This window comes from Zootermopsis nevadensis, unplaced genomic scaffold (assembly GCF_977971745.1).
Source record: "Zootermopsis nevadensis isolate Lab colony 2312 unplaced genomic scaffold, Znev_1.0 Znev_ptg000011l, whole genome shotgun sequence".
NCBI classification, from domain to species: domain Eukaryota; kingdom Metazoa; phylum Arthropoda; class Insecta; order Blattodea; family Termopsidae; genus Zootermopsis; species Zootermopsis nevadensis.
The window spans coordinates 8,025,134-8,047,343 of record NW_028259143.1 but is presented as its reverse complement, the minus strand read 5'-3'; the positions used below and the strand labels follow the sequence as shown (position 1 = coordinate 8,047,343).

The 22,210-nt window shown below is 36.9% G+C and overlaps 2 protein-coding genes across 6 annotated transcripts; one reads left to right on the top strand and one right to left on the bottom strand.

Annotated features, from left to right (window-relative positions):
* Nucleotides 1-474: 474 nt before the first annotated feature.
* On the bottom strand, nt 475-5,637 carry Zfrp8 (Zinc finger protein RP-8). The gene is made up of 4 exons (XM_087347228.1): nt 5,041-5,637; nt 3,949-4,134; nt 2,724-2,935; nt 475-648 (listed from the first exon to the last, which is right to left on the bottom strand). The coding sequence occupies exons 1-4, from the start codon at nt 5,561-5,563 to the stop codon at nt 499-501; spliced, it is 1,071 nt and encodes a 356-aa protein (XP_087203354.1). The 5' UTR covers nt 5,564-5,637; the 3' UTR covers nt 475-498.
* A 98-nt stretch (nt 5,638-5,735) lies between these two features.
* On the top strand, nt 5,736-21,364 carry LOC110835719 (ATP-dependent DNA helicase Q1). 5 transcript variants are annotated; one of them, XM_087347224.1, is made up of 12 exons: nt 5,736-6,042; nt 6,592-6,759; nt 7,316-7,495; nt 10,827-10,957; nt 12,426-12,600; nt 13,488-13,654; nt 14,498-14,728; nt 14,911-15,012; nt 15,615-15,769; nt 16,950-17,128; nt 18,695-18,877; nt 20,389-21,364. In XM_087347224.1, the coding sequence occupies exons 3-12, from the start codon at nt 7,438-7,440 to the stop codon at nt 20,715-20,717; spliced, it is 1,710 nt and encodes a 569-aa protein (XP_087203350.1). In that variant the 5' UTR covers nt 5,736-6,042; nt 6,592-6,759; nt 7,316-7,437; the 3' UTR covers nt 20,718-21,364. The 5 variants fall into 5 exon arrangements, 3 of the variants coding, with proteins under 3 accessions (XP_087203350.1, XP_021931958.2, XP_021932039.2); XR_015534707.1 differs by lacking the exon at nt 5,736-6,042 and adding an exon at nt 6,185-6,479 and having other exon boundaries at nt 18,700-18,877; nt 20,389-20,434; XR_015534706.1 differs by lacking the exon at nt 5,736-6,042 and adding an exon at nt 6,186-6,479 and having other exon boundaries at nt 18,679-18,877; nt 20,389-20,434.
* The last annotated feature ends 846 nt before the right edge of the window (nt 21,365-22,210 follow it).

Genomic DNA, 22,210 nt, shown 5'->3' with positions numbered 1-22,210 from the left:
AGAGTCTCCATGCACTTAGTAATGATAACGGTGTTAGAGCAATAACCTTCGCTACGTCAAAAGATTTAATTGTAAAAAGTACAAAATTTCCACACCGTGATGTTCATAAATACACCTGGACTTCTCCAAATGGGAGCACACACAATCAAATAGATCATGTGTTAGTAAATAATAAAAGGCACACAAATATAACTGATGTGAGGTCTTTCAGAGGAGCAGACTGTGACACTTATCATTATCTGGTGGTAGCAAAAGTGAGGGAGCGGCTTTCAGTAAGTAGACGAACTAAACAAAATTTTGACACAGAAAGATTTGATTTGAAAAAATTAAGTGAGGGAGAGGCGAAGGAACAATATCAAGTTGAAATTTCGAATAGGTTTCAAATTTTAGAGACGGATGAAGATAATGAAAGTGTGGACATCAACAGGGAGTGGGAAAATGTTAGAAAGCATTACAGCACATAAAATAATCAAATATGATGCCCCAAGGAATCTTTCATTATACAATATCTTGCTTCCAGAGAAACTCTCGTTTATATGCTGGACCTTCATTACAGCTTTGAGAGCAAGTATAAATTGCCAGTGTTCCCCAATCCACACTCTTCTCTGTGCTGTCAAGTCCCAGATAATTCAGCAGTTGAGGCAGAATCTACAAAGGATTCACATATAAAAGCTCATTATAATGTAATTTCATTAACACAGTTTATGATTTTATGGGCATAATCTGACACTGAAAAGTGCAGATGTTTATATATAAAGCATCACACTGTCATAGGTACAGAGGTTACTGAAATGATGTCTCCAATTGACCACTGACATAATACAATAAAATTACTGTAACAACTGCTAATACAACATAATGTAGAATTTTTGGTAATATATTTCATTCCTGATGTCTCTTATATGTAAACAATTCATTATTATGACATTAAACTTTATGAAAGTTTTTGTTTAATACCAACTTTATAAAGAATCTGAAAAAGCTTTACTTTATAACCAGTAACTTTTTTCACTTTCTGGTTCCTTTGGTGTCTACATATTTACTTGTGAATGCTTAATGAAGGAGATTGATATGTCATATGTATGAATTAATTATGTTGTGAATAAATATATTTGAGACATGGCAGTAGTAATTAGGTTTATATGAATACTATGTATTTGTACTGTGCAGTGAGACCATATGAGACTGGTCCTTGGAAAATTTCCTACTGTTTACTAGTCTGTGAATCAGAGGGTCAAAAACCACAGCTATACTGCACACAAAATAGAGAAACACTACACAGTTTTCATATAGTTAGTCTATACTGGTCTGCCTTCTTTTCTTAAAATTATGGCTAAGTACGAGGGTCGCTCATTAAATAATGCCCCACATTTTTTTTCTCAGCCAATAATGAATATAGAAAAGTGTACTTTTACATGCTTGAGATTTTATGTTTCCCGCATTCGTGTACGGAGTTTCAAATGATTCCAACCGATGGCGGAGCTGTAGTGAACTGTTAAAATGGCGTCTGTGAACGACTCTCGTTACAAGCGACGAGCTGTAATTGAATTCTTTGTTGCTGAAAAAGAAACGGTGGTGAACATTCATAAACGTTTGTGTGCTGTGTATGGAAGCTGTGCAGTCGATAGGAGCACCGTTGGTCGCTGGGCTAAGAGAGTTAAAGCTTCAGGAAGTGAAGAAACCGAGCTCTGTGATCTGCCGTGCTCTGGGCGTCCTGCCACAGCCACTACTCCAGACATGTTGAACCGCGCGGATGCCATTATTCGTGAGGATCGGCGCATCACAACTCGACAATTGGCCCAACAGCTTTCAGTCAGCAATGGAAGTGTGATTGCAATTATCCGGGCTCTTGCATATTCAAAGGTGTGCGCAAGATGGGTTCCATGAAGTCTCACAGCAGACCACAGGATTCAAAGGAAAACAATTTCTTCTGAATTGTTGGAGCGTTTTGATGCTGAGGGAGAGGTCTTTCTGTCCCGGATCATTACAGGTGACGAAACCTGGATACACCACTTTGAGCCGGAGACAAAAAGGCAGTCAATGGAGTGGTATCATTCTCAATCACCGAGAAAGAAGAAATTCAAGACAACTCCCTCCGCCGGAAAAGTCATGATGACTGTCTTTTGGGACAGTGATGGGGTCATTCTTGTGGATGTGATGCCAAGAGGTGCGACCATCAATTCAGACGCGTACATCAGGACCCTGAAAACCCTCAAGAAGCGTTTCCGACGAGTTCGGCCTCACAAGCATCCAGCAGAAATTTTGCTCCTGCACGACAATGCACGCCCTCACACAAGTCTGAGAACCCGGGAAGAAATCACCAAATTGGGTTGGACGGTGCTGCCCCATCCACCCTACAGTCCAGATCTGGCACCCTCCGACTTCCATCTCTTTGGGCCACTTAAAGATGCTATCCGCAGAACAAGGTTTGAAGATGACGAGAGCGTGATTCAAGCAGTGAGGACATGGCTACGTGCACAGGACAAGAGCTGGTACCGGCAAGGCATGCATGCACTTGTTCCACGCTGGCGTAAAACTGTACAAGTTGATGGGGACTATGTGGAAAAATAGTATGTGTAAAGGAAACATTGATTTATATTGTCACTAAATTTGAGCCATCTTGAATAAATATGTTCTGAGGAAAAAAATGTGGGGCATTATTTAATGAGCGACCCTCGTAATTGACTTCACTACAAAAACGTATGCAATGACTTGCAACTGACCTGAAATTCAAACCGACGATGTTGTCCACAGTACTCGCAACAAGGAATGTCATCCTCATTTGGGGTGTGGTCTGAAGATATCCACAGAGGCGTCCCACCTCTGTCATATCGCAACACTTGATCAGGATTTCTTCTTATTCTTGAATTGAACTTTGAAAACTGTCTGTCTTCAGGTGATGTTGTCTTCTGCAGTTCATCAAATGAAGTATCACCTACGAAAATATTTAATACCCCAATCTTATGTTGGAAGATAAATAATGCAAGAGTACTAATAAAAGTCTCACAATGTCTTTATCAACTGTAAATGTATAACACATCATCAACATACTGATTTACTCATTCTGGTTAGTCCTTTGAACAGTGAGTCACAGAGCTTGTCAAACTCCTTGCCTTTTATGTAACACATCTTCACCATGTAAGATCCATTTTAATATTATCCTCCCATCCATGCTAGACCTCAAAAAATATGTTTCCTTCAGGTTTTCTGTTTGTGTGCTTTAGTGCAACTTGTCTCATGAAATCCTCTCTGATTTGAGAATCCTAATATTTGGAGGAGGCCAAGGCCCGATATGGCTGTAGAGCCATTGGATGGATGGAATATTTGGTAAACTATGTAGGTCCTTAGCAATTTCATCAATCCTCTTGTTAATTCCACTCTTTTAGCCAATTGTGACTATCTATTTTGTAAGTTAAGTCATAGACTCAGTAATATACTTCTGTCCAAACTGATGTCTTGTTTGGCATAAGTCCTGAAGTTACAAAATCCAAAATGTCTCTCTTGCATCAAATCTATGATGGAGGTAAGGAGAGAGGCATTTTTAACTTGCACTAACAATCTAAAAGTGATAAGGTACTAAAAGCTTTATCATGAAGTGTATGGTAAAAATGCATACAGGCACTGAACTAGTAATCTGTGTTACATGCCCTTGTAAGTTATGACCATCAATTGTATTAAATTTTACTTCCATAATTAGCAATGTGCAAAGTGACTGTGGAACGAGTTGGATTATTTTGGTCAGATTCCTGGCAGACACATAGTTTCTTGGGACTACCACACCTACCAGTTCAGGGGTAAATTAGCCATGTGTAAAGCTTTGCATATGCAACATACACATGCTTCATGATAAAATGCATAGGCAGAGGGACAACGTAACAACTGAATGGTTCAATATGCACAGCCAATACACTATCCTGAATGCAACATGCTGATACATTTTAAACAAACCTTGTAATGTTCCTGCCTTGCCTTCTTGAACCATTTTCTCAAATGCTTTTAACTTTTCTTCTTCTGTTTTCAAATCATTGGACACCTCTTCTTCTTGTAAGCAATCTTCAGCTTCTATCACAATTTCAAACTGTGGCACTAGAACATCTCGTCTCTCTTCACTTTCTTTGTCTTCATGTTCAGTTCCTGTTATTGCAACATATGATCAATGATCATGTTAATTCATGTCAACTTACTGAAATCATAATTTAATAAATACTGCATCCTATAAGGGAATCCTTGATTAGGACTAAAGGAATGGCAGAAAATGTGTGGATAAAGGGAAGGTCATGTCTATGGTACATCTGCAAACTACTCAACAGACTTCAAAGAAATGCTATCAGGGGGGCTATAATTAAAGCTATTAAGACAATTGTATTTTGGTAAAAGTCAATCCACAATAACCCTTAATGACCATAAAACCAAACAAGATTTATACAATTTGTCAAACACAACTTCATAACTCAAATTAGAGTGCTGTCCACCCACATGAAAGAATTTGTAATTTATCTCTTTACAGTACAATATTCCTATTGTTGAGTAGCTTTCTTCATCAGTTCTTGGTTTACTTAATGATACTTTTCAACTACATAGGTTATATAGCTATGGAAAAAGGAGAATTTATCACTATGCATGTGTTATCTGTACTGTTAATTGTAATAAACTAATATCAAGCCAGAAAGATATGAACAATTTTAAAGAATGCATCTGAAAAATATATTTAGCCTACTCTGAAGAACAATGAAGTATGTGGTTTGTCAGGAATTAGTTATTCAATGGTGGAATGGTTGAACATGGCTAAAAATTTACTGGCCCAGTTTCTAATTTACAAAAAGTAAAAAAACAGTTTCAAGTGTATCTCCCTGAACAAGTTATTCCAAAATTGAAGTCAGTGGAACATTTACGATATTATTGAGGTGATAATGGTGACACACTGGTACTTTTTGTTACTATGATGGCAAATTTTTGTGTCCAAATATTACTAACAGCAAAAATTGCTCTAATAAACACTGCAAACGTGGAATTAGTGGTTTCCACTATCAGCCAACTAACCTGCTGAACACTTTTCTTTGTGACCGGATTTCCAGTCAATTATTTGATGTTCTTTACTGCAGTAATAAGCCACTTTACATTTGCCACAGTGGCTACCGCTCTTCGCACCACAGACACAACATGTTTTACACAGCTCATGTTTTGTACCTGGTTGCGAATTTTCTTCTTCAATGGGTGGTTCAAAGGAATAAAATTCGTTTATTCTATTTAACTGACATCTGTACACTATGAAATTTTTATTGTCATTATATCTGCAACATGCTGGATCTTTACAGATGAATACAAATATTGTTCTATGAAAACAAGAATCAAATTCTTCGAATGGGGCATATACCTGACATAAACAAATGCACGGCTTTTTACAATTACCACAGAGAATACTATTTGGTAGATGACACAGGTCTAACCATGCTGGTTTCCCACCTACTTTACTAGGAAAGAATCTACTTTCTAATTTCCATGCAGCACATTCTTCCAAGTATCCTAACTCTATACTGAGTGTCCTTTTCTTATTTTCTGCCATTTTCTTTTTAAAATTCCGAGCAGTTCTTCATACAGTTAATAAAAACAACCTCCACCATTGCACACACAATGAGTTCTTACCACGATGTTTAAATAATTTAGATCAAGTTGACAGCATACGTGGCGACATCTTGGCACGATTCACAAGAACTTCTTCATGAACATTAACGAAGAAGTATTGAGGAGAGTCAACGAGCAAAGAAACATTCTGCAGGCGATTACACGAAGGAAAGCTAACTGGCTGGGACATATTATGAGAAGGAATGGATTACTGAGTGATATCACCGAAGGCCAGGTTGAAGGAAAGAGAGGACTAGGAAGAAGATTGATACAGCTAACCGACGATCTTAAACAAGGAAAGAAGATGATGTTCCAGGAATTAAAACGAGAAGCCGAGAATAGGGAAAACTGGAGAGCTCTTTTTGGGCAGAGCAATGGACCTGTCGTAAGACAGAACACTTAATAAAAAAATAATAAAAGGTAGGGGTGTTGAAGAGTAGTTAACTTTTTTACCGACTGTGTCACTGTCGCGTTATCGTTATCAGTAGTATGAATCGCTCACAGGGACGAATACAACATCCAAGAGGTTACATTACCTTCCAATAGCATTGCGTGTCTGGTTTAATCTGTGTTCAAAAGTGACATCACGTTGGTAGCTTTTCTGGTTAGAGGAAAACATTGAAACCAACTTGCGAGATTAATGTCTTGAGTTGTCTGTGCTCGTGATGTTAACCTTGCGGGGCCCGAAATATGAGGCGCTTGGTATTTTAATGTTGTTTGAAGACTACGAATTTAATGTTTCTGACAGGTTCCAGATGCAATAAGTGTATTTTCCTTGGTTTCTAACGGTTTTAATTTTAAGTACAGTAGTTGCAGGGCGGGTAGGATGGAAAATGGAAAAGGCCAAGAGTACAAAGGTAACTTCTCTTTCATGAGAAAAGAAGTTTATTTGAGGAAGACTATAACAATAAATACAAATTTATATTTAAGAATTTGGAACACGTGTTTATGTGTATTTATTCACTGCAGAAAAAGAGGAGCTGGCTAGAGCTGAGCACGAGTTGTGTGAAGTTGAGGTCCAGTTGCACAATTTGAGTGATAGAAGAAAACTGCTTCTGGAAAGAATAGGAAAGCTGAAAGATTCAATTTTACTAAAACAGAATCATGTACTCACCAGCCGTGATTGGTCAAGTACTGGTATGTCCATTATTTTGATTCATGGAACAGTTTTTCAGTATTACACAAGTCTCATTAGCATGTGTCCAGGTTGCATAGTTTCTGAAAATGTATGTTTTATGTATACTTGCAAGGGTCATCATGGTTTTATGTAATGTGCTGTAAGTTTGCTAATAATCATTATATAAATGCAGGTCTTAATTAAGGAGCAGTTTATTTTTAATACCATTGTGTACATATGATTATATTAGCCAGGATGGCTCAGTCATTACAATGACTAGCTAATGGCTGGACGACTGGAGTTCGATCCCCGGCGTCCAGACTGGCTCTGGGACCCACCCAGCCTCCTATCCTATGGGTATCAGGGTCTTTTCCCAGGGTAAAGTGTGGCTGGAGCGTGATGATGACCACTTACCCCCATCTAGTGCTGAGATCAATAATGAGTAGGAGCTATACCCTCCCTCCCCTAAACAACCTGCATTGAATCTAGCAGAACTGTTCTGCTGTTTTACTTATGACCACATATAGATATGCTGTTTTATATACAAATTTTTATCTACTTCCATATATTCTTCAGATTTCCCATGGTCTGGCAAAGTGACAGAGGTGCTGAATTCAGTCTTCAAATTGGATGGGTTTCGCCCATTACAGCATGAAACAATCAATGCAGTTTTGTCCAACGAAGATATTATTCTTATAATGCCTACAGGAGGTGGAAAAAGTCTCTGCTATCAGCTTCCAGCTCTTGTTAAAAGTGGTAATGTACAAGTGAGCCAAAAGAACTTGTTTCGTTTTTCTACATTTATATGTTTATTCATGTATAACATATTTCCATATCTGAAATGTAAAGTCAGTTTCAGTGTCACATGATTTTGATGTAGTCACTAGAGTAATTGCCCCATATTCAGAGGCAAGTTACATTATCATCTTATTCTGTGATGGTCTCTGGCATGCAAGAGAGAAGAGGGAAGATGAGAGTGGTAGGGGAAGGCAAGATATTAAACTCAAATAGTGGTAGTGGAAGGAGTTGTAGTGACAACATAGTTTCAAATCTGCTGTAAAATTCAAACAGTTAAATACTGTGAGATATATTGATGTAGTATCATGCAGAATTTTTACTTTGAAATTACCAGACTTATAATTTACCACTTATTTGGGTTGCACAATTTTTGCTTGTAGTTCACATGAAAATTCTGCTAGGAGATTTCAATGCAAAAATTGGGAGGGAGGATGTCTTCAAACCCACAATAGGCAGCGAGAGTCTCCATGCACTTAGTAATGATAATGGCGTCAGAGCAGTGACCTTCGCTACGTCAAAAGATTTAATTGTAAAAAGTACAAAATTTCCACACCGTGATGTTCATAAATACACTTGGACTTCCCCAGATGGCAGAACACACAATCAAATAGATCATGTTTTAGTAGATAAGAGAAGGCAGACAAATGTAATTGATGTGAGATCATTCAGAGGAGCAGATTGCGACACTGATCATTATCTGGTGGTAGCAAAAGTGAGGGAGCGGCTTTCAGTAAGTAGACGAACTAAACAAAATTTTGACACAGAAAGATTTGATTTGAAAAAATTAAGTGAGGGAGAGGCAAAGGAACAATATCAAGTTGAAATTTCGAATAGGTTTCAAATTTTAGAGACAAATGAGGATAATGAAAGTGTGGACATCAACAGGGAGTGGGAAAATGTCAGAAACTGCATCAAAATTTCAGCAAAAGAGAAACTAGGATACTACAGGAGAAAGCAAAATAAACCGTGGTTTGATGAAGAATGTTCAAAATTAATAGATCGAAGGAAGCAAACAAAATTTCAATGGTTGCAGAACCCAAACAAAACAAATGCGGATAATCTATGTAACGTGAGACGTGAGGCTAGTAGAACCTTTAGGACTAAGAAAAGGGAATACCTGAAGGGCAAAATTGCTGAACTTGAGACAAATAATAAGGAAAAAAACATCAGAGACCTGTACAGAGGCATTAATAACTTTAAGAAAGGATATCAACCCCAGACTAATTTGGTAAAGGATGATAGTGGCAATTTGCTTGCAGATCCAATAAAAATTGTGAATAGGTGGAAAAATTTCTTTAGCGAGCTCTTAAATGTTCATAATACTGGTGATATTAGACAGATTAAAATGCATACAGCTGAACTGTTGGTGCCAGAACCTAGCTTAGATGAAGTGGAACTAGCCATTGGGAAGTTGAAAAGTTATAAATCTCCAGGAATTGATCAGATTCCGGCCGAATTAATTAAAGCAGGTGGCAAAGGGTTGCATATGAGGATCCATAAGCTTATTCAGTTAATTTGGGATAAGGAAGAGATGCCACATCAATGGAAGGAATCCATAATTATTCCTATTTATAAGAAGGGGGACAAGACTGAGTGTGGTAATTACCGAGGAATATCGCTGCTATCAACCTCATACAAAATTCTATCCAACATTCTTTTGGCAAGATTAACCCCATATGCGAATGAAACTATTGGGGATCATCAGTGTGGGTTCAGACGAAACAGATCAACGATTGATCAGATCTTTTGCATTCGTCAGATACTAGAGAAAAAATGGGAGTTCGGTGGGACTGTACATCAGTTATTTATAGATTTCAAAAAAGCCTATGACTCTGTGAAGAGAGAAGTGCTATATAATATTCTTATTGAATTTGGTATACCAAAGAAGCTAGTGGGTCTAATAAAAATGTGCTTAAATGAAACCTGCAGCAAAATTCGAGTAGGTAAATATGTATCTGAGACATTCCTCATCAAGAACGGTCTAAAACAAGGAGATGCTTTGTCTCCCTTGCTCTTTAACTTTGCGCTAGAATACGCCATCAGGAAGGTCCAAGGTAGGCAGGAGGGTTTGCAATTGAACGGGACACATCAGCTATTGGCATATGCTGATGATGTTAATTTATTGGGGGACGATATAAATACAATAAAGAGGAACGCAGAAGTTTTACTAGAGGCTGGTAGACAAGTGGGGCTGGAAGTAAATTCAGAAAAAACTAAGTACATGTTAGTATCTCGTCATCAGAAGACAGGCGGGCAAAATTATCTTAGGGTAGCTAATAAATCCTTTGAAAGGGTTACAAAGTTCAAATATTTGGGAACAACAATAACAAATCAAAATGATACTTGTGAGGAAGTTAGGAGGAGACTAAATTCCGGAAATGCTTGCTACTTCTCAGTCCAAAATATTTTGTCTTCCCGTCTGATTTCTAAGAACCTGAAAATTAAAGTATACAAAACAATAATCTTGCCTGTTGTTTTGTATGGGTGCGAAACATGGTCTCTCACTCAGAGGGAGGAACACAGATTGCAGGTGTTTGAGAATCGGGTGTTGAGGAGGATATTTGGGCCTAAGAGGGAAGACGATGGGGCGTGGAGAAAACTGCACAATGACGAGCTTAAAAATCTGTACTGCTCCCCCAGTATTGTGAGGGTGATTAAGTCGAGAAGAGTGAGATGGGCGGGACATGTAGCGCGCATGGATGGGACAAGAGGTGTGCACCGGGTACTGGTTGGGAAACCTGAAGGGAAGAGACCGCTGGGGAGACCTAGACGTAGATGGGAGGATAATCTCAGGCGGGATCTATCCGAGATAGGAGTTGAAGGAAACTGGATTTTGTTGGCCCAGGACAGGGTCCGGTGGAGGGCTTTGGTTAATTCGGTGATGAACCTTCGGGTTCGGTAAGCCATCTAGTTAGTTAGTTAGTTTATGTAGTATGGGTGTCATGTAAAAAGGTGTTTATGGTTACTGATGTTACTACATTTAGTTCACTTAGATCTTCACATTTCACCTTTGTATTTAGGAATCTGTTGGCATACTATACAACATTGCAGATAAAATGAGAGTTGGTGTAAACAAACTTGAGTGAGGGGAAGTTTTAGAAAGTATTTATTGCATAAATAATGTTAAGTGTGAAATTTTTGTAGACAGTTTGGAGTGGGTGCTTATTTGTTGGAAAAGCATGGTATCTGTGAAGTTTACGGAGTACCCATGTATGAAAAAGGGTTTATTAGCAGATGTAATTGTAAAAGTTGTTAAATACTAAAAACAAAATTATTCCCTTTTTAACAGGTGTCACCTTGGTAATATCCCCTTTGGTTTCCCTGATGGAAGATCAGCTGTTGGCGCTTAAAGCACTTAATGTGCCTGCAGCCATGTTTAGTGCTGCAAGCAATAAGGAAGAGGTGAACTCTATCCAAGATGTATGCAGTTTCTATAAATTTTAGAATGGAACAAACTTGGTAGTGGCGTTATCTTTACTGACATCATAACTATCAAACTTACTTTCTGGAAACCAAACCTCAAGTTTCAATAATGGTAATACTAAAGATCACAGTTGCACACAAATTTCAGCTAAGTATATCACCACACTTTGTTTGTACTTCCCTAAGATATATCTTAATATTACCCTTTCATCTCCAGTTATACGTGTGGCTGATGTTCTAGAGGCTTCTTCATCAATAGTTCTGAATGTATTTGTCTTATTCAGTCAAAGCCACATGTTCAGCCCATAATAATATTCTGTTGTCACAGGGATTCCAAAATTTCCTTCCATCTACACATTCACTGTGAAAGTGATCTTATGTTGTTTAGATGATCGACTTTGATAATGAAGATTTCTGTCTTCTGGGTTGTTGCGCTGTGTAGACTGGTCGATGTTAACCAACGTTTCAGAGGTCATACTGCCTCCGTCATCAGGGCGATGAATAAGCCAATAGGGTGTTTGGGGCTAGGTTTATAGGTGCTGGAATGTGAATGGTGTAGCCTGCCCCAAGCCAATGGGTGCAGGCTACACCATTCACATTCCGGCACCTATAAACCTAGCCCCAAACACCCTATTGGCTTATTCATCGCCCTGATGACGGAGGCAGTATGACCTCTGAAACGTTGGTTAACATCGACCAGTCTACACAACGCAACAACCCAGAAGACAGAAATCTTCATACTCACTGCTGTGACCCCAAATCTGACAACTTTAATGATGCCAGTGTCAACTTATGTCAGTTTTGAGATTTTCATGGCAATGAGTATGAAGGTGGCTGTCTTCTCTGTTATAATGCCATGTGGTCTCATCGAAGTTTATCAGTATTTCAGAGGTCCTTGCTGCCTCCATGATCAATGTGATTGATGGAGGCAGCAAAGACCATTTTGTGTTCCATAAAGGTACAGACATGTTAGTGGCAAAAATTAGGAGCACTATGAGAGTAAGTAATTGCAGATATTTTGGGACTCCTCTGCACTCTGAAGGCTGTTGTGTACAATATAACATCCTCAGAGTGTACTAATTGTAATGAAAGTTATCTTTTCTGTTCCAAAATTTGTGAAATACGATTCTTCATACATTACAAAACCTCAGTTGAGGGTTTTAAACCCTTTCAGTTGAAGGAATCCTGAATTTAAATGCCTGACAGTAAATGTGTTAAAGCCAAATATTCCTGAACATTTTTTTTCCAGGCTCTTGTAATTTGTGTTCTCCTTCCAAAATAAGGGCCATGTTCTTGAAACCTGCAAAATGCTATATTTACAAAATTCCAGTGTGCGTGCACGCACTTGCACGTGTGTGTCCATGAGTGTGTGCGTGTTGATGACTCGGGTATTGGAGATTGCAAGTCTTCTTGCAGGCAAACTTGACATTCATGTTATTTATATATTGTAAGATTTTTATTATAGGCCATGTTGAACAAGAATGCTAAACTAAAGCTGCTGTATGTAACACCTGAAAAGCTGGCCAAAAGTAAGCGTTTCATGACAAAGGTGCAGAAAATGTATGGACTTGGCCGTCTGTCTCTCATTGCTATTGATGAAGTCCATTGTTGTTCCCAGTGGGGTCATGATTTTCGCCCAGGTTTGTAATTTTTCATGTTTATCCAATTTACTTATGTTCACATGTAAGAATCAGGGGTCAGATCCGATTTTCTGCTCTGGCTTTGCAGCAGTGAGGATATTTCATCTTTTAGGAGCCAGTAGTTTCTCACGTGGTGAGGAAATTTCCTAGCCCTTTATAGAACCTGAAGGTTCGTGTTACAAGAGTCTGCCACTTGACAATAGTTTAATCCAGTCTACACCTTCACACCGTTTTTTGAAGATCTGTCTTAACTTGCACTCACATTTATGCCTAGGTTTTCCAAGAAGTTGTTGGCCTAACAGTTTTATTTGTTCTAGAGCCTAGGTGTCTTCCAATTCAGCAGTGTTGTCACTTTTTGGGGTTGTGGCTTCACTCCTGAAATAACTGGTCATGTTGCTGATCTTCTGTTGTGCATACTTTCTAACTTTTAGAAGCCATCCTCACTGGAATCTGAACCCAGGACAGTATTTTTGGAGTTTTGACTTTTCTGAAATCTCCTTTTGGTTTCAGGGCATAAGGATGCCAAGTATGGTGCAAATTGGTGTATCCCTTATGCCCTAAATGAACGTACAGATGCACATACATACAATTTCAATTTTCATATACGTACATTAAGAAGTATTTGATTTTTGTTAAATTTATTTGGTATGTAACTTTGAACAGTTTTGGAGATGTCAGGATTTGAACTCCAGTTTTGGCGAGGTTAAAATGTTCACAAATTTAAGGGAACTGGGAGGAAGTTGGAGTAAATAAATTAACAAATTTTCAAATTAAGTTTGTCACTGATCTCTTGTAATTAATTGGAAGTATATAATTACCTGTTAAAAATGTGATGTAATATAATTTAGTTAGAAACCGTAATCTCACGTACATTGTCTCCCTTCCAGACTACAAGTTCCTTGGTGTACTGAAAGGGATGTTTCCAGATGTACCTGTTCTAGGACTCACTGCTACTGCTACTTCCAAAATCACAATAGATGTTCAGAAGATGTTACGCATTCAGGGCTGTCTAGTATTGAAAGCATCCTTTAACAGGCCAAATCTCTACTATGAGGTGTGGAATGTTTATTTTAATGAATAAGAAAACTGTAATATGCTAATTTCTGATTACAGAAGTTGTTCTCATGTAACACGTGAATGAGAATATGTTGGTGTTAAGGATTTAGTTTTCCTCTCTGATGTTAAATATTCAGACGAGAACACTGAATAGGTTAAATGAGGTTGATAAAGTTATTTAGAGTGCAGAGAATTATATATTCTAGAACAGTGGTATCTTAATATGCATCTGCTATTTATTGTATGGTTAATTGTTCCTAATTAAGATTAGTTCTCTTTCCTAGCCTGCATAAGGTGTGATTTTAAGTTTCTTCTTTATACTTACTGCATTAGCTGCTATTCCACCCTGTCCTCTCCAAAGAATTCTTGTGATTTGACACAGCTGTTCTGGAAATTCAGCCTTTATTGGAATTATATTTAGAAGTCGTGTGTTTTTACTTGTAATTGCAGTCTGATTTTTCTTTGATTTCAATTGTGTTATATAAATGAAAGGGGAAAAACTGCTTGAACAGTGTACATGATTATTATCATTGCGTACTTTCTACATAAATACATAAACATACCTTGGATTCAAAAGTTAGTCAGACTGGCTATAGGATGTGGAGGAAGTCTTAAAGTACAAAACATACAGGTGTCTACAATTTAAATATTTAATTTATACTGATATGACGTATGAGTCATATGTGATTTATTTTGGAATAGGATACAAATTAACTGCAAGATATTGTGCGGTTTTAAAGTATTTGAAAGTTTATATGCAATTTATAGTCTTAATTCATATTTACAGATATGTTATATGTAAAAATACACATGCTTTAAAGCCATAATCATTAACTCACAGGTGCGAACAAAGGCCTCATCTCAAGAAGAATGTCTTAAAGAACTGGAAGAGCTGTTGAAGACTCGTTACTGTGATCAGTCTGGAATCATATACACCACTTCTATCAAAGACTGTGAGCAGTTGATGCATGAACTTAGAAAGAGAAAACTTCGAGTAGGTTGTTACCATGCCAACCTAGAAGCCAAATTCCGAAGTGAAGTTCATGCTAAGTGGCTCAGTGGTGAACATCAGGTGGGATTGTATTATTGCTTTATAGGTGCATTCTATTTGTTTATTTCATACATTGTACCAGAGGTGTAACAAGTGAAAGATTATCCCTTATTGGCGACATTTAATATAGGGTAAAAATAATCAAGTTTCATTACATCATGCTAATAATAATGTTATAATTATCAGTTTCTTTCTTTTCACAGGCTGTGGTTGCTACAATTGCATTTGGCTTGGGCATTGACAAACCTGATGTTCGATTTGTGGTTCATCATTCCTTATCCAAATCAATGGAAAATTTTTATCAGGTAATTTGAGTGTGTTGATATGGGATACATTAAATGCTGTATTTAAATTAAAGGTTTGTTACCTGATTTTCATGAATAATGTGAAAATTTTGATTGGGTTGCCTTCCAGCATCAAATTTTGGAATAAACGGTGTTCTATTTTTTTTGGGACATTACCAGAATTACAACATAAAAAATCAGTACAATTTTAGCATACTTTTCTTATTTTATAAGAAAACTTAGTCTTATGGTATTTATGTCCTACCATAAATTCTGACATGGCAGCTTTTTGAACTTCTGAGGTGGGAGTGACAGGCACTGTTACATAATCCTTGCCTGGTGCAGACAGATCATAAAAGAATTTCTGTGACCCTGAGTTCAAACAAACTTGGCTTTGTAAGACATATTTTTGATGTGTGAAGCTACGGCAATAAATGGAATTGACAAAATCCATTGATACAATTATAAGAGTAAGACGACCCTGCCTGGATTTTGATTTAACATGAAATAGTTTTAAAACATGTATAAGGGTAAATTAAAGTAAATTAATTGATGCCAAACAGAATCAGGAGTTTGTTTACGTTATATATTTTGCCAAGTTGTTATATCTTTGCTGCCTGCAGGAGAGTGGGCGTGCGGGTCGAGATGGCTTGCGTGCTGAATGCATCCTGATGTATCGCTTGTCGGATGTGTTCAAACTCAGTTCTATGGTGTTCACCCAACAGACTGGCCGACAGAATTTGTACAACATTGTTGAATACTGTTTGGATGCATACAGGTATATTGAATTGAACATTATATATGCAACACAGCTTGTGTTAGGTCTGCAATAGTTTTGCTCTGTAACATTTATTTAGCTAAGTGTAACATGGATTATTAATTGTGCCTGTAAGGGCAGTGTGAAAGGGCCTGAAATTCATCAGGGCCTTCAAACACATTATAAGAAATTTAAAATGCTCTAGTCTTCAGTGTTTAATGATATAAATTTGTCAAGGTGGTTTGCCAGCAAAGCGCACAGCAACTGTCGTCACTTGTGTGGCAATCTCCCAGGCCAATCACATAGAATAACAGAAGGATATTAGTGTGCACGAATTAGGATAAAAACTTTCAACATCAGTGTTGGAAGTGTTGACACTATACTTCATACTTGGGATTCAATATAATCAGTATATGATGGGATCCAGATAGATGTCATCAGAGCACAAAGCAATTAGAGCTCAAATTACAGCAGTGTTAAATCAGAGATATCAGAAGGAATCATCTAGTAATCTCCAGTATGGTGTGGAGATACACAAATTTACCTCCACTGAACAAATTCCAGATCATGGCATCAACATCGAAGTAATGGTATAAATTAATTAACTACAACATTGATAAAATTTTCTTAAACTGATTACCACATGCTTTTGTAATGTGCGAGAGAATGACAGTCGGGTACTAAGATTCTTATGAGACCTGAGGCACAGATGGGAGGATAATATTAAAGTGGAACTTAAAGAAATAGAGTGTGAAGGTATTGTTTGAGGATAGATAATCCAGTGATAGGTTTCATGAAAACTGAGTAATTAACATTTGAGTCCATTGAAGGCAAGACATTTTTTGACCAGCTGAATGATGCTCAGCTTCCCAAGAAGGACTGCTTCATGGATTGATTTTAATTTTGTACTAATTTAACACCCTCATAGACTGAAGGAAAGAAATCACTTGGGGGGACCTAGGATACTCTGTAGTAAATCTTAGAGAAATGGGATCTGAAAGCAAGGACTGGATTTGTGTGGCTTAGGGCAGCCTGTTGAAAAGCAAGTTTACTGTAACAATGCATTTCTGACTGTCTGTTTCCAGCTGTATCTGATCATTATACTGAATTGTCCCACACATACAAGCACATTGTGTGCACATCACAAATGCTTTGTGGTTTCACATGCTGCACTTTTATGTGCCCTTTAATTTCATTGTAGATGCAGACGTGCTATTATAGCATCACATTTTGATGAAGTATGGAAGAGTCAAGACTGTAATGCAATGTGTGATCATTGTTGCAACCTAAAGGAACGAAAAGAGATGATTATTACTCCATTTTGTCAAGCATTCTATCAGTTGATCTCAAATGCTGCTGCAAATGATATAAAATTGACAGGTAAGTTAGATAATGCATTTATTTTGTATACACTAGAGCAGAACGCTCCTTTCGGAGCTCCTCCGGGGGGGGGGGGGGGGGGGGCAAATTTGTAAAACGCAACCAACCTTGTATAAGAAACTAAACCCCCCCCCCCCCCCAATTGAGGGTTAAAACACTTGACAAACCCCTCGAAGGGGGGGGGGGTGTTGGTCAAGTGTTTAAAACGCAACCAATTTCCCAAATTTGGAACCTTACTGTTGATATTGGTCTTCAGGACTGAAAATGGAGGTAGTATATGCTCTTTCATGCAATGATACAACTGAAAAGGCAAACATTTATGTCTTCACTGCCATGAGATCTTCAGATCTCATATTGGAACCTTATTATCTCTTTCTTCTAGCTTCACACCTTTCAGTTGATGTATCTGATAGTCTCCCCTTTCGAGTGTTTTAGAAATTCTGTGGCTGTCCATCCAGTGTGTGAAAACCATATTAGTTTAGTGTCTCATTCAAGTGTTTTAACCCTTGAGTAAGAAACTAAACTAACCCCCTCGAATGGGGGGTTAAAACACTTGACCAACCCCCCCCCCCCCCCCCCCCCCCCGGGGGGGGGGGGGGTTAGTCAAGTGTTTAAAACGCGGGGTTAGTTTAGTGTCTTATTGAAGTGTTTTAACTCTTGAATGAGCAGTATGACTTGAATGAATATTATTATTAGTATCAGATTACCTTGTTGGTGTTGGTAACGTCTTCTTTCACTTTTCTTCATTTCTTAAATAGTTTTATGTCGCTGTTCGGAGGCGATGTGCTGCTTCTGGAGCAGTGATAATGCGACTGGCTTGATAGTTTTTGATATCTTTGTTGTGAAGCGTTATTTGTTTACTCTGCATTGTTGTGTTCCATAACAGTGCCGAGTAAACAAATATCTGTTGGCATTGTTGATGACATCATTTTTTGACAACAAATTGGTAAACGACGACAAAATCACAAATTTTTATAGTAGATATTTCACATAAGATTAATCTTAGTGTATCTTACAGAAGTAATTCTGAAAAATATTAGGATTTGGCAGGAGTATGGCTTGAATTTTTCAAAATCTCTTATATACTGTTGACTTACATGTGTAAGATTTTCAGTTTTTTTAAATCTGCATTTGTCTATTTTGAGAGCATGACCACTTTTGTCCCAACTGATTTTTAAATCAAACTTCTGAATGCAGTATTGTACCCTTCCATTTCATGAAGTGTTAATATCCACCAACAACTTTTAATTTCTCTTTGAATTGTTGAAGCTTTTGTAATATTAATTACTTTTATTTTCCAGTTCTTCTTTGCCCTACTAATGCATTGACATCTGGGTATATTAAAGTTCTTAGATTAGTGTTTCTATCCATTTCTGCTGTCATTACTATTTTATAGATTGCAGTATTAAACAGTAATGATAGAGTATTCTTTGTCTTACTCCCTGAAAATTTTCAGGCCGTTTTCATTTATTGTTGTCAATTGTTACATAGTTATGTTTTGATTTATATTTCCAAATTGAAAGAATTAATATGGTTTTTAATTTTATCAGTACTACATGATTTCAGCACAGAAGTTGTTAGATGCATGGTACGGGAAGGGAGCTGTAAATTTGCGTGTCAGATCTGTCCCAGTGCCTAGTTTCTCTCGAGAGAGAGGGGAGGCTGTTCTTGGTCATCTACTAATCAAGGGATACTTGCAAGAGGATTTCCATTTCACACCCTACAGTACCATCAGCTATTTGAAGAGAGGTAAGAAAGCATATATTTCTTGCTTATATTTTTCTGTGTGCTCAAAAAGTTATTGTTTTGCTGCAACAAACTAATTCTTCTGAAAGTTGTAGCTAGAATGATTTACAAATCAAAGTTTATTAGAAAAATATTTTACACTGAAAGGCATGTCATAAAGTTTTATATAATTTGATTTTGATTTGTTTGTCTTTTGCCAAATTATTTTAATTTGTTGTGTAAATATTAGATGCAGTTGCTCTAATTTAAGTTTATTAGTATTGTAGAGTCTATTATATTTTTATAAACATTAACTTATTTTGTTGTAATATAAAATAAGTACAACTTATAAGCAGAGCAACAGATACACCAGATTTTAATTTTAATTTTGATAGACCTGACGATGATAAGATTGTATATCGAAACATGTCGTCAATTTTAAAATGTAACAATTTTATGTGAAATTTTATATGATTTTAACAATAAGCTTGTGTAAACGACGGAAAATAAAAGTATTGTATAAAATAAGTAAACAAACAACTATTAACACTATAAAAACGACACTATTGCCATACGTGTTTCAGCCTCAAGAGGTCATCATCAGTGGCATCAGGGAAATTAATTCATTTAATCAAATGGTTTAAACTGGATGAATTAATTTCCCAGATGCCACTGATGATGACCTCTTGAGGTTGAAACGCGTATGGCAATAGTGTCGTTTTTATAGTGTTAATAGTTGTTTGTTTACTTATTTTATTTTCTAATACACTACACGGTATGCAAAGTTTTAAGATTATTTTGCTGTACTTTGTGTATTGCGTTTTATTAAGTGTTATTTATTTTCTTATAAGTTAACATTTGTAAATATTTCTGAACATGTTACAGCATAATATAGTATATATCATAGCAATTCTGTGATTTCTTTTGGGCTCTTCTGTGAGCCATAAGCTGTTTCAATAGATATAACTACAAATGTGTAAGATGGCATGCATTAAATGATAGGAATACCCAATTGAATCCAGACATTATCTGTTTTATAGCTGTTTCTTTCCTTCTGAATATACCACATTTCTTTCTTAAGTATCCTCGCAAACTCACACATTTATTCCTTCCTACCTACCTACACTTTGTAATGTAAGAATCTTCGGTATCCATCACATGGAACACATTTAATTGAAACAGTAAATTGCTGAAACTTGTTATCTAAATATACCACATTTCTTTCTTATGCAACTTAATAAAACTCAAATTAAGCGGGATTATACCCACAGTTTATACCTTGACTTACCCTATTGTAAACATTCTTCTGTATGTCATTAAAGTCTTGTGAAAGCAAAGAATCTCACTGGGCTCATGTACAGAACCTTTCGCTGTGTAGCATCATTACTGATAACTTTTTGTTAGCTGTGTTACATGCTGTGCTGTTTGTCAGTTGAAATATCTCCTTTATGAGAGCAAGCATGAAAACATACATCAAACATGTATAAACATTTTATAAATATTCTTAGTCTGTATAATTTGTGTGTTTATTTCAGGTCCTAAGGCAGCTGCAGCCATGTCAGATAAACATAATATTACAATGCATATTAGTGGGAAAAGTGTACCAACTTTGTCAGAACAAAGCCACAACACTGCAGGAAATACTAAAGTGACATTAAGCAGCAAATGTTTTATTCAATCTCCAAAAATAGAAACATATAAGAAAGTGAAAAAGTCTGATGGTCTTGAAATGATGTGTGTATCAAAGGCTGAAGTCTTGAATCTAACATTAGATACTGATGATAAAATTCAGGTTCATGGTGCTAGAAAAAGGAACTCACAGAAGAGGAAAGTAATTGTACTTGATAGTGATTCAGATAATTAACTGAGTTCTAACTTAATTCTGTTCATATTTCCTCTTTGTTTTGTATTAGCCATTTGTAGACGGTGAGAAGTGTCATCATGGATGATGCGGTGATTATGAGAATGATTATTGTCAGAGGGTGAACCTTGAAACATGATGGGACCTGGTATTCTTCAAAGATTTATCTTTGGAAGAGGTGAAGGTTTCAATCTGTGAACAGAAAAATCAACATACGTATCTGGTCTGGGATGAAATGCAGAACATTGTGAACAAGAGAAGAAGCATCTTACCCAGACACCAGCAGACCTCTATGTTGCAGGAGTGTCACTTGGATAAATGAGTGAAATAAACAGTTAGAGTTTCTGCCCACTTTTCCCTTCTCTTTTACCTGAAGATGATGAACAGAGTTTTAAAGATCAGTTTTACATATGTTAATGACCATCATCAGAAACCATCAGTCTTCTATTGTTGAAAGATCTTTTGCAATGCAAGAGTTGAATAATGGCTTTCCTACTGCACTATTTGTAAGCATCTTGGTATCTGGAAGCATGGGGCCATGTAACCAAGGTGTCTAACACTAAACTGTGCTGCTGTATATTTTGTGTATTTGCAGGACTGGCTGTACCACACGGTTTGCACAACTTGCTTTAATAAATGGATATTCCATACATCGAGTTTTATTGATTTTTATATTGGAGACCATTGTTCATCCTTTCTGCCCATTTTCCACTATTTATAAGAACATCAGAGGTTAACATTTATGAACTGAAGATGTAGGGGTGAACATGCCAAAATTGATACACTATGCGTACATTCTCAAACTTGTTATCATTAGCCATCTGCATTTGAATCAAAGAGGGATAAAGTGACTGGAGACTGGGAAAATTGCAAAATGAGGAGCTCCATAATTTACTCTGTTCACCAGTAATTATTAGTGAAATGCAGTTAAGGATGAGATATGGTGTACCTGAAGGAGGTAAGAAATGCATACAATATTTTGGTTGGATAGCCTGAAATGATAAGATCACTTGAAGACCTGCATGTAGATGAGAGGATATTTAAATGGTTCTTAAGGAAACAGAGTTTGGGGGCATGGATTAGATTTTTTCAGACTCATGATAGGGGCTAGTGGTGGGCACTTATGAACATGGCAATGAACCTTGAACTTCCATTAATAGCATGGAATTGATCATCTGAGCATACTTTTAGCTTTTGGAGGACTGCTGTGAAGATGCAGTCTTTTCTTTAGAAACATTAATTTCTGAATATTACTGTTAACTTAATGTTCCAAGAAGTTACTTCTTAATTTAGTTTGGAATTTATGCTGTACTGTAAAATTTGTTTGACTCCTGTTTTTCATTAGTTAAGGAAAAGACTGGAATCCAACATACTCATGTTCACTGAATTTATGTGACTTTTTATTGCTGTATAACCTCTACAGCTGTAAAAACATAATTAAATAACCCAGTAGTAAAGGCATAAATTATATAAACTGGTCCCAGAGTAAAACATTT

Coding starts and splice junctions, on each gene's coding strand:
- Zfrp8 (XM_087347228.1), bottom strand. CDS start 5,563: ATGGCAGAAAATAAGAAAAGGACACTCAGTATAGAGTTAGGATACTTG. Junction 2,936..3,948: donor CAAGGCAGGAACATTACAAG/GTTTGTTTAAAA, acceptor ATATTTTCGTAG/GTGATACTTCATTTGATGAA. Junction 649..2,723: donor ATCGTCGGTTTGAATTTCAG/GTCAGTTGCAAG, acceptor AATCCTTTGTAG/ATTCTGCCTCAACTGCTGAA.
- LOC110835719 (XM_022076266.2), top strand. CDS start 6,449: ATGGAAAATGGAAAAGGCCAAGAGTACAAAG. Junction 13,655..14,497: donor GGCCAAATCTCTACTATGAG/GTGTGGAATGTT, acceptor ATTAACTCACAG/GTGCGAACAAAGGCCTCATC. Junction 18,878..20,388: donor CATCAGCTATTTGAAGAGAG/GTAAGAAAGCAT, acceptor TGTTTATTTCAG/GTCCTAAGGCAGCTGCAGCC.